This window comes from Lagenorhynchus albirostris, chromosome 20 (assembly GCF_949774975.1).
Source record: "Lagenorhynchus albirostris chromosome 20, mLagAlb1.1, whole genome shotgun sequence".
Lineage (NCBI taxonomy): Eukaryota > Metazoa > Chordata > Mammalia > Artiodactyla > Delphinidae > Lagenorhynchus > Lagenorhynchus albirostris.
The window spans coordinates 33941494-33954390 of record NC_083114.1 but is presented as its reverse complement, the minus strand read 5'-3'; the positions used below and the strand labels follow the sequence as shown (position 1 = coordinate 33954390).

General features: G+C 43.6%; 1 protein-coding gene across 1 annotated transcript; it reads right to left on the bottom strand.

The window, feature by feature from the left end:
- Nucleotides 1-502: 502 nt before the first annotated feature.
- On the bottom strand, nt 503-12897 carry C20H17orf78 (chromosome 20 C17orf78 homolog). The gene is given in 9 exon segments (XM_060135713.1): nt 503-1315; nt 4313-4435; nt 5034-5158; nt 6133-6282; nt 9221-9299; nt 9301-9506; nt 10847-10903; nt 12127-12204; nt 12837-12897. Coding segments are annotated over 9 exon segments (957 nt in total). The 3' UTR covers nt 503-1237.

The window sequence follows — 12897 nt, the reverse complement described above, 5'->3', positions numbered from 1 at the left end:
AGGAAATTTCGCAAGTAGGACAATTTATAATGGTAAAAAGTAGAATATTCTTTGATACACAAAATAGATTGTAGATGTCTCGTTTCATTGTAAAAAGTCATATGCATTGTAATACATAGTTTTGAGTTTTATGAAAAATTACAATGTATAAATAAAAATCTAATTTCATAATAAATTCTATAAACTGAGCCTTTCTTAAACTATCTCTTAGCTGAGGTAAGGGAAAGGAAGAAACCACAGCTAAGAAATACAGTAAAATATTGCATTGAGTATTAAAATAAAAACCAGTTGTTTCACTTTCTCACCAAACTCATTTAAGTAAGTCAGACTTGACTTAGAGCCATTCCTCTGTGAGAAGGAGCACATAATCATGTTGCTCTGGAATCCTTGTTCAGAATGTCTGCGGCTCACTGTGATGGTAAGGTATAATGTCAGACCAACTTTAGGAATTCTGGATTATCAGCAGACCTTGTCTGGAACCTATTTGATTTTGCTTGTTTGCTTTTGTCTTTTGGCTGTGCTGCACAGCTTGCAGGATCTCAGTTCCCTGACCAGGGATTGAACCCAGGCCACAGCAGTGAAAGTGCCGAGTCCTAACTACTAGACCACCAGGGAATTCCCAGTCTGGATCCTATTTGTACGCAGTCCCTAAGTGCTTTGGGGAATGAGTCACGAGGAGGACTTTTGGAACGCTTAGGGTCACGTTCCCTTTCCCAGTGTGTGGAGGGCTGCATGTAGTGGCAGAGGCTAAGTCATAAAGCCCTATGAATGCCAGCCTGGGAAAACAGGAGCCCCACCCTCAGCTGGCTGAGAGCCAGTGCGCGTGAGGTCAGCAGAGAGGACAATCGAGGACTTGGTGAATGTGCCCCACCAAGGGCTGCTTTGCTCAGTTCCTTGGAGGCTGTGTTTAAACCTTTTGTCAAAGAGAGTAGTGGGTCCATTCATAGTGCTCAGAGGGAAGACTTTTTGTTTTCATTTGATGGGGTGAAAAAAATATCCATTTTTTGTGGGATTACCAAGTGAATTTCAGAGGCTTGTGGCTAAGTCAGTAGCAAAGGCATGAGAGTAACTCTGGAGCCCAGGCTTCCCCCTCATTGGCCTGGCATTACTGTCTGATCATAATGTCCCTGCTGAAGATACGAGGGTAAGATTAGCAAGAATCTGCCCATACTGATTAATAGTAGGGAGAAGACAATGTAGTATCTTTCATTCAGTGTGTGAGGCAGAGCAGAACTTTTCAGAAGTATGTCTCATGGACCACAGTGATCTCTGCAGCTTTCTTGGGGCTTGATGATTTGGAAGCATCTTGTCCAACCTAGAGATTGAAAGGAAATATGAAAGATAAAGAAGGATGCAAATGGGTATTTCTTAATGTACCAACAAAGAGATAGCTTAGTACTAAACCCTGTGCGCATCATTTTGCCTTTGTTACCCATCAATTCTAGGAAAAGTTATTGTGCTTTACACTGCGAAAGTATCAGCAAAGTGCACTTATGTATGAGAACCTACAGTTTGTTGAAACCAATAACCTCCTAATAAACAGCCCAGCCATCCCTTGTTTGACCGATTTGCCTTGAATGGAAAGGGCCCTGGATGTGCAGCTACTTTGGATCCCAGATGCACAGGGATTCGACTTCATTCCTGGAATCAGGCCCAAACAATCTCACTCTGTTTGAGAAGGGGCAAAGATCTGGGTCAATGTGGACCAAATATTTTTTACTAATCCCATTCCACTCTCATTATACCGTGCCCCACCTGATTTTGTATGTACTTTCTAAATGCTTAACTGTTTATGAACATAGACTCTAAGCCTCTTGAAGGCAGGGAACTTCAGTTCAAGGCTTTCAGTAAAATTTTGTGGAAGAGATGAATATGCCAATAAATCCAGTATAGGAATTAAAAGACCTGAATTTTAGTTCTGTTTCCACTAGGTGTGTGACCATAGGAAAGTCAATAACCTTTCTAAGCCTTAGTTTAAGTTATCAGTAAGATGTAGATACCTACCCTAGCTACTTCCCAGGATTTTATGAGGCTCAAATGAGGCAGTGTGTATAAAATTTCTTTTTTTAAAATTAATTCCTTTATCATTTAGTATCTTATTTTGTTCATGGGAGAAATTCAATCAGAGTTGCTGTTACGTGGCTTCTTCTAATTCTGGACTAGACTTTTTAGTCCCCTTCAGGCCTATTTCTTTCAATGTTCAGTAGAAATGATAATGTTGATTGGATTAAAGAACTAAAAATACACTAAATTATAGAATTATACTGACTTACCTGGGCTCATCATCTAACATTAGCAGAAACAGGATTATAGAAAATATTAACCTAGACCAGAGATGACAAATAAGTTGGCATTGGGTACCTAAAGCACTGTGATAAAAAAGATTGATGCCATGCCTGGGTGGAAAGAGTGCCATGCTTGATTTTTTTTTTTTTTAAATATTTATTTATTTATTTATTTATGGCTGTGTTGGGTCTTCGTTTCTGTGTGAGGGTTTTCTCTAGTTGGGGCAAGCCGGGGCCACTCTTCATCGCCGTGCGCGGGCCTCTCACTATCACGGCCTCTCTTGTTGCGGAGCACAGGCTCCAGACGCGCAGGCTCAGTAGTTGTGCCTCACGGGCCTAGTTGCTCTGCGGCATGTAGGATCTTCCCAGACCAGGGCTCGAACCCGTGTCCCTTGCATTGGCAGGCAGATTCTCAACCACTGCGCCACCAGGGAAGCCCCATGCTTGATTTTTTAAAATTGAGATTTAATTTTCATATAACATTGTGTAAGTTTAAGGTGTCCAGCGTGTTGATTTGATGCATTTGTAAATTGCAGTGTGATTACCACGGTAGCTTTAGCTAACATCCCATCACGTCACATAATTATCATTGCTTTTTTGTGGTGAGAATGTATAAGATCTAGTCTCTTAGCAATTTTGAAGTGTACAATATGGTGACTATAATTTCTATGCTGTGCATTAGACCTCTGGAATGTATTCATCTTCCAGTTGCACTATGCTTGATTATTATTATCATTATTATTTTTTGGCTGCATTGGGTCTTCGTTGCTGCACACGGGCTCTCTCTAGTTGCGGTGAATGGGAGCTACTCTTAGTTGCGGTGCGTGGCTTCTCATTGTGGTGGCTTCTCTTGTTGTGGAGCATGGGCTCTAGGTGTGTAGGCTTCAGGAGTTGCAGCACGTGGGCTCAGTAGTTGTGGCTCACGGGCTCTAGAGCGCAGACTCAGTAGTTGTGGCGCACAGGCTTAGTTGTTCTGCGGCATGTGGGATCTTCCAAGACCAGGGATTGAACCCATGTCCCCTCCATTGGCAGGCGGATTCTTAACCACTGCGCCACCAGGGAAGTCCTCTGCTTGATTATTGATATGTGCGGTTGACATGGAACTAAAGAGTGTGTCCCATCCTGGACTATATAATCTTTGAGACCCGTTCTCAGTGCTGTAATTCTACAAAAGTGGCCACCTTCTTTAATTTAAAAAAGTATTGGAGACCTCATCTCTTTCATCTCTTTCAGTGGGTTTTTAGATGTAGAGAAGGCACCCATCACTTTCTTGTAGTCAAAGGCTGAGTCCATTCCTGGTGGGAAAACTATTTAAAGCAGCCATGCTGAGCCGGTGGTGTGGTGTCTGACTTACACACTAAAGTGCAATATGGATTTATAATCCTGCCAGGAAACCCCAGGGCAGGGAAGAAAGAAGGTGCTTTGCCAAGTATTCAGGCTGTGTTCAAGTGTGGTGGTTCCTGAACTGTGTTGTATGTCAGAGTTACCCAGGGGCAGGGATGGAGACGTAGGTTGTGGGCTCTGAAGCTCTTACAATTTCAGGGACCCTTTTTAAAGAAAAAGAATACAGATTTTAAAAATGCAAAATTGGATTCAAAGCCTTTGTGCAGGTCCCGTGGGTCCTGAGTTTAAGCTTCCTTAATTTCACAGTAAAACCACCTCTACTTAGGGAGCTTGTTAAAAATCTAAAAAAAAAAAAGACTTCTCTGGTGGTCCAGTGAAAAAAAATCTTAAAAATGAGATTCCTGGTCCCACTCTAGCCATTCTGATTTATTATATCTGATGCCCATAAATAGCTATTTTCAATAAGTACCCTATATGTAAAAAAAAAAAAAAAAAAAAAAAGTACCCTATTGTATTATGACCCTGCAGATGTTAAGAAAACAGTAGTACAAATACCTGCCCATTTCCTGACACATAAAAGAATTACCCACATTTGCTGCATAATTCAAGCAGCTTCCTGTCTCCCAGGATTTATATATTAACCCCATTTTCTCTAGGCAAATGACAATAGCCATACAGAGAACACTTTCCTTTTTGGGCTGAGAGTCAGTCTGGGATTCAGCTACACCAGGTTGCTGGCCTTCCTTTCTTTGCCTTCTCCACAACCTCTGGCTTTGGCATAGCTCTCTGGCTCCTAGGCATTGACTCTGAAGGGAGAAAATGACCTGGTATTAACTTCAGGTGGCTGCTGTGCATCTGATTATCTTCCAAACCTCACATCGGGCCATTTAAAGAAAATCATCTCTCTTGTTTTTTTTGGCTGTGCCACACGACTTATGGGATCTTAGTTCCCCAGCCAGGGATCGAACCCGGGCTTGGCAGTGAAAGCATGGAGTCCTAAGTACTGGACCTCCAGGGAATTCCTGAAAATCATCTCTTCTAAGGAAAAAGAAAATATACATTCCTATTGGCTCTATCCTCCCTAGAGAATGTACAAGTACAGCAGAGGAAAGGAACTTGCATTTAGCAAGCACCTCTACGTGCCAGGAGCCTTTCCCACAGAATCTCCATTAAACTTCATAACCACCATGAGAGGCAAATATCATTAGTCCCATTTTAAAGATGAGGCAGCTGCAGTTGGAGAAGGCAAACAGCTTCCTCAAAGCCACTCAGCTAGTGAGTGTAGAGTGGCAGGTGTGTCCAGACTCCAAAGTCTGTGCTTTTCTCATTATGCCAGCCTGCCTCTGGGACAGAAGGAGGTCTTTATAGATCAAGTCCAAGGACCCAGTACATCAGCAAACTTACAGGGCATGGGACTTCAAAAATGATGAACACGGTAATGGCAATTCCCCTGAACAACAAGGTGACTGCGATCAGAAATTTGACCACGATGCTCCATTTCTGCCTCTTCTCTAGGTCCTCATCTGTGTCTAAAAAGAGAGAGAGGAATAGAAAAGGGAGAAAAGAGAACCTGAGAGAAGGAAAAGATTGACCTTTTGACTTGAAGGTCTCCTGGCTCACAAGACGAATGGGGGCCCAGCCTGACTCAGAGACAGAGACTGAATTTCCAGTTCAGAGTCAGGAGTGGAGTAGGCATCATGGGCTCTGCTCTAACCTCCTTTGCAGTCTCTTCCCAGAGTCACCTTTACTAGGATTTGGAATTTTTCCATGATCAAGTAGGATTGATTCTTGCACTGCTTTCATGGAAAGAAAAGTTACGCAAGGGAGTCTGTCACCAGCAGCCCTCTCACGGTCTCTGTCCTTGTGCCTCGACACACATACTGTATGGGATTAGCAAATCACATTTCCTATGCTCTTCTCAATTTAGTGGGGCATATGAGGGACAGAGGTGAATTGCCATTGTTTTTGGATCATAAGCCAAATTTGGGGACAAATGGCTCATATGCATCTTGTTAATACTAATCTCCTATTTACGTTTCTCCTGTTGGAACTGGGATGTAACCCAAACTGAAATCTTACAGAATTTGAGTCCTGGCCAATTTAGGGAGGGCTCTTTGTAAAAACAATGCAGATGAAAACATGCTTCTTGGTTGTTGTCATCACTGTAACGAGTGCTTAGAGTTTAAATGTCGCCTCTCTATTCACACGATGGCTGGACTTACCCACCACACCAATACCCTTTATGCTGTCCCCGAATCTGGCTACAAGGTGAGCTCAACTTGTGTGGAGGTGAAGGATTATTAATAGTGTCAAGCTACAAACATTTCTGGGACCTTCTTTATAGAGAAGCTGATTTTTTTTCCATAAGAAATGGAGTGATTTTCTAATGCAAACTGTGTAACTTCTCAACCTCCAGGAAAATCCTAGGAGACCCAGGCAGGTGTTGGGACTGAAAATGTTTCTTTTTCTTTCCGTTCTTGTCTTACCTCTACTTATTCTGTACCTTGTTTCAGAGGACTAGAAAAATCATCAATCCTTGTAGTTTTCTCTCCTTTTTTCCCAGGAGTTACGAAGGTGGTAGTGGTGGGAAAAGTCTCTGATGAAGCCCCCATCACTGGGTAGACCTTACACTGGGAGATCCCTGGTAAAAAAGCTATAAAACAAGAAAGAAACAATGAAAGGACAACTGAGAAAACTTTATCCTGCCTTTGATTTTACCTGACAAAACCCTAGCTCTACCCAGCTGATATGAACTTCTAACTGTGGCCCCATCGATCTGTCCATAGGTTTAAAGTGTGGGCCTTAATAATGCCAAAGAATAAATGAGGATAGAGATACTAATAAGATATGGATTAAATTCCCATGGCGCCTTTGACTAATGTACGTTCAGAGTGAAGGAGTATGGCCATACTCGTAAAGGCATAATGATAATAAGGATGGAGGGTGTAGCACCACTGAAAGTTTCCTTCTTTAAAAAAGATGGCTCCAGGGCTTCCCTGGTGGCACAGTGATTGAGAGTCCGCCTGCCGATGCAGGGGACATGGGTTCGTGCCCCGGTCTGGGAAGATCCCACATGCCGCGGAGCAGCTAGGCTCGTGAGCCATGGTCGCTGAGCCTGCGTGTCCAGAGCCTGTGCTCCGCAACGGGAGAGGCCGCAGCAGTGGGAGGCCCGCGTACCGCAAAAAAAAAAAAAAAAAAAAAAAAGATGCCTCCAAAGTCCAAGGAAGAACATGAAGTAGCATAATTTGCCTTAATGACTGCGGCAGGTCTGTCTAGTGGAGTCTAAGTCAACGACTTTGAGAGAGGTTTGGGGAAAGGGGGAGCTGGAAGAAGGGGAGACCTCCCAGCTTCATGTACCCCTCAATTTCATTCTTTCAGCAAATATTTAAAAATTATCTAGCATGTGCCAGGGACTGCTTCCATACTTTGGATATATCAGCTGGGTACCTTCTACCATGGGAACAAGCAAGGGGGAAGGAGGGCTGAGGAGGGACTGGGGGAAGCAGACAATAAGTACAGTAAGTTTTATGGTTTGTTAGAAGGGCATAAGTGCTACGAAAAGAAACAAAGTAGAGAAAGGTAAGGGGGCAGTCGGAGGGGTGCGGGTGGGCAGTGGTTGGGCGACCTACAGGATAGGCTGGTTTCATTGAGAAGATGAGAATTGAGCTGAGACTTGAAGGAGGTGAGGGGATTAGCCGAGCAGATGCTGGGGAACTAGGCAGAGGGAACAGTGTAAAAGCCCTGGGGCAGAGTGTGTCTGGCATGTTTTTGTCTTAGAGGAAGAGCACAGAGGCCAGAGAGATTGCAGTGGAGTGAGCAAGGCGACAGTCATAGGAGATGAGGGAGTTTCTGAAGGAAATGGGTCCATATCATTTAGGGCCTTGTAGGCCAGTTTGAGGACTTTGGTTTTTGTTCTGCTTGAAGTGGGGATCCGTTGCAAGTTTTTGCGCAGAGCAGTGACCGGATGGCTTTGTTTTTAAAGGATCAGTGGGTTGCTGAGTTGGAATCAGACTGTAGTGGGGGGCCTGGGAGAAGCAGAGTAACCTGTTAGGAGGCTCTCGCAGAATCCAAATGAGAGATGATGGTGACTCAAACAGCTGTGGAAAAGATGGGGTGCGGATGGAGGCTGGCTGTGGTCTGGAACCACCTTCACGTGCCTCCCAAATTGATCTAATCCAGTTCCGACAGTGGTTCCTATTCTATTTTTAATGGCCTCCTGTCATTGCCTATTAAATTGAGATCTGTACGTCCTACTTGACTTTTCTGAATTATTCTCCCAGGTCTTAAGTCTGTGTGAAAATGACAGTTCTTTACTTCAGAGGCCAGTGGGCACAGTACCAGGTACTGTACACAAATTATAGGGGAAGTAGTCCTTGATTTGTTTAATCAGGAAGACAGTGTTGGCAAAGGTAAGCAGAGACAAAGAGCCAACAGACTCAAAAGGAAAAACAAGAGAATTATGTGGCATTTTTTTCAGCATAGTGCCAGTCAGTTCTCTGAAGTGACAGCATATGTGTTTCTGGGTCAGATGAGATGAAGATAAATCTCACTCTGGAAAAGTAACATATAAGTTCTCTGAGTTTTGGTTTCCTTATCAGCAGGATGGTTATAATAAAATAATTCTTGGTCTGCCTATTTCACAGGAGTGATGTGAAGATCGGAAACAAAAATGAGAAAGCAGGTGTGAGAAACACTTTGCAAACTGAGTGATATTATGATTGAAAGAGGAGGCAGATCCTGTCTCTGCGTAGAAGAACTGTGCCCTCTAGCCACAGGGATAATGGGATTTCAGTGTGGCATGTCTTCCCACCTCCTGGGAGCCACTGTTTCAAAATCTACTTAATAGGCTTTTCATCCGTCAGTGTAGTTCCAGTTCTGCCCAGCTTCTAAATTAATGTCCATCCCTGTTGGCAGCTCATCTCTTAGGTCTCATCTGCTAGGTAACTGAGTATTAAGGTGGAGCAAGTTTGTAAATACAAGCAGTCTATTCCCAGTGCTGATGGAATTGCAATATTAGCTTCTCTTTGGCTAAGAATATTTGAGCAAGAATTCCCCCACTTTAAGGAGGTCTACAAGAAATGCAAAGTTATGAAATGGATAATTTAGGGGATGATGCTTTATTGCAAAATAATTCATTTTAAATAGGGAACATTAGGTACATTATATTTAAGTGGAAATCTCCTTTAGAGATTATTCTGTAATAATACTAGCAGGTTGAAAGGGCTATTTGAGAGGCCTTACATATTGATGTTGGGCTTACATATCTAGAAATTAGATCATCTTGTCAAATCTCTCATCTGTAGCTATGGAAACTGAGCATTGGAGAAATAAACACTTGTTTGATGTTATTTCTCTTGTATGCCACAGTTTCTCATGGGGTAAACAGACCATAGGAATCAGTTCATACTAATCAAATTCCAAAGAGCCTAATCCATGCACTAAAATGACATTTTAAAAATTTACATAGATTTGCCTAAAGAGAGAGAGGCTAATCCATTTCCTTGAGGCTTTAGCTGCTATTAAGCTCTACCTGCCTCCAAGGACGTCAGCCAGAAGGCAGCGCCTACCTCCATCGCATTTTCCAAGCTCACCTTTGCCTGTCACAAGGGATCCAATCTGAACCTTGGATGTGAGGGTTAGGTGACAGCTCGGTGGGGGGCAGTGCTGTTTCTGCGGGGAACAGCACGACTCTCAGGTTCTTCTGAGTGTGCTTGACCTTTCGCCTTTTTTCCAAATATACAAGGTTGACTTTCACTTTGCTCCGAGAACCAAGACACTGCAAGGTAGCCACAGCCTGATTTAGGATGAATGTGGGCGATTTGGCTTCTGTCCGAACTTCTGGAAGGAGAAAAGCCAGGTAGGAAAATGAAGCCAGTTCTTAATCTGAATGGTGCCCAGCCAGCCCACTTCTGTTCATGGCCCACTGCTGTACTTTCTTCTCTTTTTCCTTCAGTTCTTCCTCAGCATGTATCTATGTACTAAATATACAAGCCCTGCCTTTCCGCCTTCCTGCCATGGGTCCCATGAAGATTGGTGACTGCAGTAAATGCAGCCCAGAGAGATGCTCCTAGGTTGTTTTTTCTAACGCAGAGCCGCTTGAGTGCTACCTCCTTCTCTTTCCTCACCCCGTCTCTTTGATTTATGCAGCCACGGCTTAGGTAACAACAGTTAATTAATTTATTTATATTGTGTAAGTGAACATTTTATTTTTTAATTTATTTTTTGTTACATGTATCTATTCTTTTTCAAATTCTTTTCCCAATTAGATTGTTACAGAATACTGAGCAGAGTTCCCTGTGCTATACAGTAGGTCCTTTTGGTTATCCATTCTTTTTTGTTTTTTGAAGAACTTTTTGTTTCAGTTAATCAATTTATTTATTTTTGGCTGCATTGGGTCTTTGCTGCTGCATGCGGGCTTTCTCTAGTTGCATTGAGTGGGGGCTACTGTTCGTTGCGGTGTGAGGGTTTCTTATTGACGTGGCTTTGGCTTCTCTTGTTGCGGAGCGTGGGCTCTTCAGTAGTTGAAGCACGCGGGCTCAGTAGTTGTGGCTCGCGGGCTCTAGAGTGCAGGCTCAGTAGCTGTGGCACATGGGCTGAGTTGCTCTGTGGCATGTGGGATCTTCCTGGACCAGGGCTCGAACCCGTGTCCCCTGCATTGGCAGGCGGATTCTTAACCGCTGTGTCACCAGAGAAGCCTGGTTATCCGTTTTTAATCTAGCAATGTGTACATGTCAGCCCCAAACTCCCTAACTATCCCTCCCCCCCACACACACACCCTTCTCCCCTGGTAACCGTAAGTTCGTTCTCTAAGTCTGTGAGTCAATAGCAGTTCATTTAAAAATGGGTTTCCAGGGACTTCCCTGGTGGCATAGTGGATAAGACTCCGTGCTCCGAATGCAGGGGGCCCGGGTTCAATCCCTGGTCAGGGAACTAGATCCCACATGCATGACACAACTAAGAGTTCACATGCCACAACCAAGGAGACTGCAAGCCGCAACTAAGACCCGGCGCAACCAAATAAATAAATAAATATTTTAAAAAGCACAAGATAAAAATGGGTTTCCAGAAAGCCTCTCAGGGGGATACATAGCTTTTAAACAGGATATTTGAGATCTGGGCTCGGATTGGGGGAGACAAGCATCTTTTAAAGGTAAAACTGTTCAGGAATGGCAAAACGATTTTTCAAGGGCCCATTCCCTACCTTGCATTAGCATAGCCCTTTGAGAGGAAGAGACCAGGCAGCAGTTCCACCTGGCAGCTGCTGTCTCTGAGTTCTGGGGGAAAAAAAAGGTCAGGGTTGACTGGGTACTTCTGCTTGAGAATTCCGGGCACTGGAGAGGGAGATACAGAAGAATGCAGTTCCTTCTTATAAAACTTGCACTTGGGGAGATCAGACATTCCCTCAAAAGGACTTCAAGATTTACGTAAGTGGGAGTTAGCCTAGTACAAAGAAAACTGGGCACCAGTCTATTATCCTTAGGGAAAAAGAAGGTAAAAGAGTTAACTAAGTTAATGAAAGACTAACCAACCCATTCCTTCAAACACTGCCTATTATCTCTTCTCCTTCCTGTTTTATCTGCCTTCTTGTATTAAAACTTTTGAAAGTTTAATAAGTGTATCGTTGGACAAGATATCTTTCCAGGTTCCCATAGAATGATAGGTTAAATGATAGGTTATAGTTATTTATGCTTTTTGGCACATAACTCACAGGGTGTTGTGAGTTTTCTTCATTTGTTAAATTTGTTACTGCTGCACCTTATGCTGTTTGGCCTTAACTTTGGTCAGCTAATTTTAGAGATGAACTGTTTAGGACACTTTGAAAAATCATGTCTTTTTTTTTTTTTTTTTTTTTTTTGCGGTACGCGGGCCTCTCACTGTTGTGGCCTCTCCCGTTGCGGAGCACAGGGTCCGGACGCGCAGGCTCAGCGGCCATGGCTCACGGGCCCAGCCACTCCGTGGCATGTGGGATCTTCCCGGACCGGGGCACGAACCTGTGTCCCCTGCATCGGCAGGCGGACTCTCAACCACTGCGCCACCAGGGAAGCCCAATCATGTCTTAAATAAACAGTTATCAAAGAGCAGCAAGCGGTGCCATTCCACCCTCACACTACCCTTTCTCAGCTCTTCCCACCCACGAGCATCCCCATCTATTTTGATGTAATGCCTTTAAAAAGGAAGACAACATCTTATGAGGGGTTATGAATTTAGGAGTCTTAGGTGATGACAATACTGAAACTCTGACAGTACTTTGCAGGAAAGAAAGCCATCTAACAGTGAAAGCAATTTTAATGTTAGTTACGTGAACAAAATGGAAGAATGCGTCACACTCTCTGAAGACTTCTTACCATGAAACAGCTCTCCCTCTGAGTTGAATAACATGGAGAAAGCATCATCTGCTAAGTATTGGCTGTATCTCTATCTGGCGGAATAGACCCCTAAACACTTTCTAGGCTTCTCTTTGGATTTCCCAGAATACTAGGCTAGAGAAGTACTTAACCTTTCTTGTTAGCATCATAGGATGTAATGATTAGGCTGAAAACCAAGACGGTATCCGTGTTAGCTTGGGCACATTCTCCTTGTAGAGACAGTACACTGCTGGTCTGTCACAGCCACCTATAGCCTCGTCTCTAAATTCTTTCACTGCCTGGAACCAAGTTTGACCCTGGGAGAGTCTGGTTCCACCCTAATTATTTTGCCACATTTCCTGACAGGAGACAGGACCAAGTTTGTTTGTTAATGATTAATTCAGAAGATCTTCACCTGACTTCACCACTGGTGCCGACGTAAGGAGCTGTAATTACCTAGAGCTTTCCCCGGGAGAAAGGGCATAAACACCCAGTGATATGCTTTACAAATACTCGCAGAGAGACACGTAGACATTCGCATACATGCTCACTGACACAGGCACGGCTATTCACACACCGATATAAAGAGATGGAGAGATTTCTATTAAGGAAAGTGATTTCTAGAATAGAGCAGGAAACTAGGACTGAGTGAGTCAGTGAGTTACACTGGCGAGGGCGCTGGACTAGGAATCAACAGAACTGGCTTCCAGTTCAGCCTGTGTGGTTAAGTGCGGCACAGTGAGAAAAACTTCTTGACTTCTATGGATCGCAGTTTTCCCCCTGTAAATGGAGCGTTCCAACCCAGTGATCTCTAGAATCCCTTCACAGTTATAAACATAAACTTACCTTAGTACAGACATACCTGTCTGGTTTTGCACATTTTCACACTCCCGAATAGTGAAGTGAGTGTAGGTGGACCACAT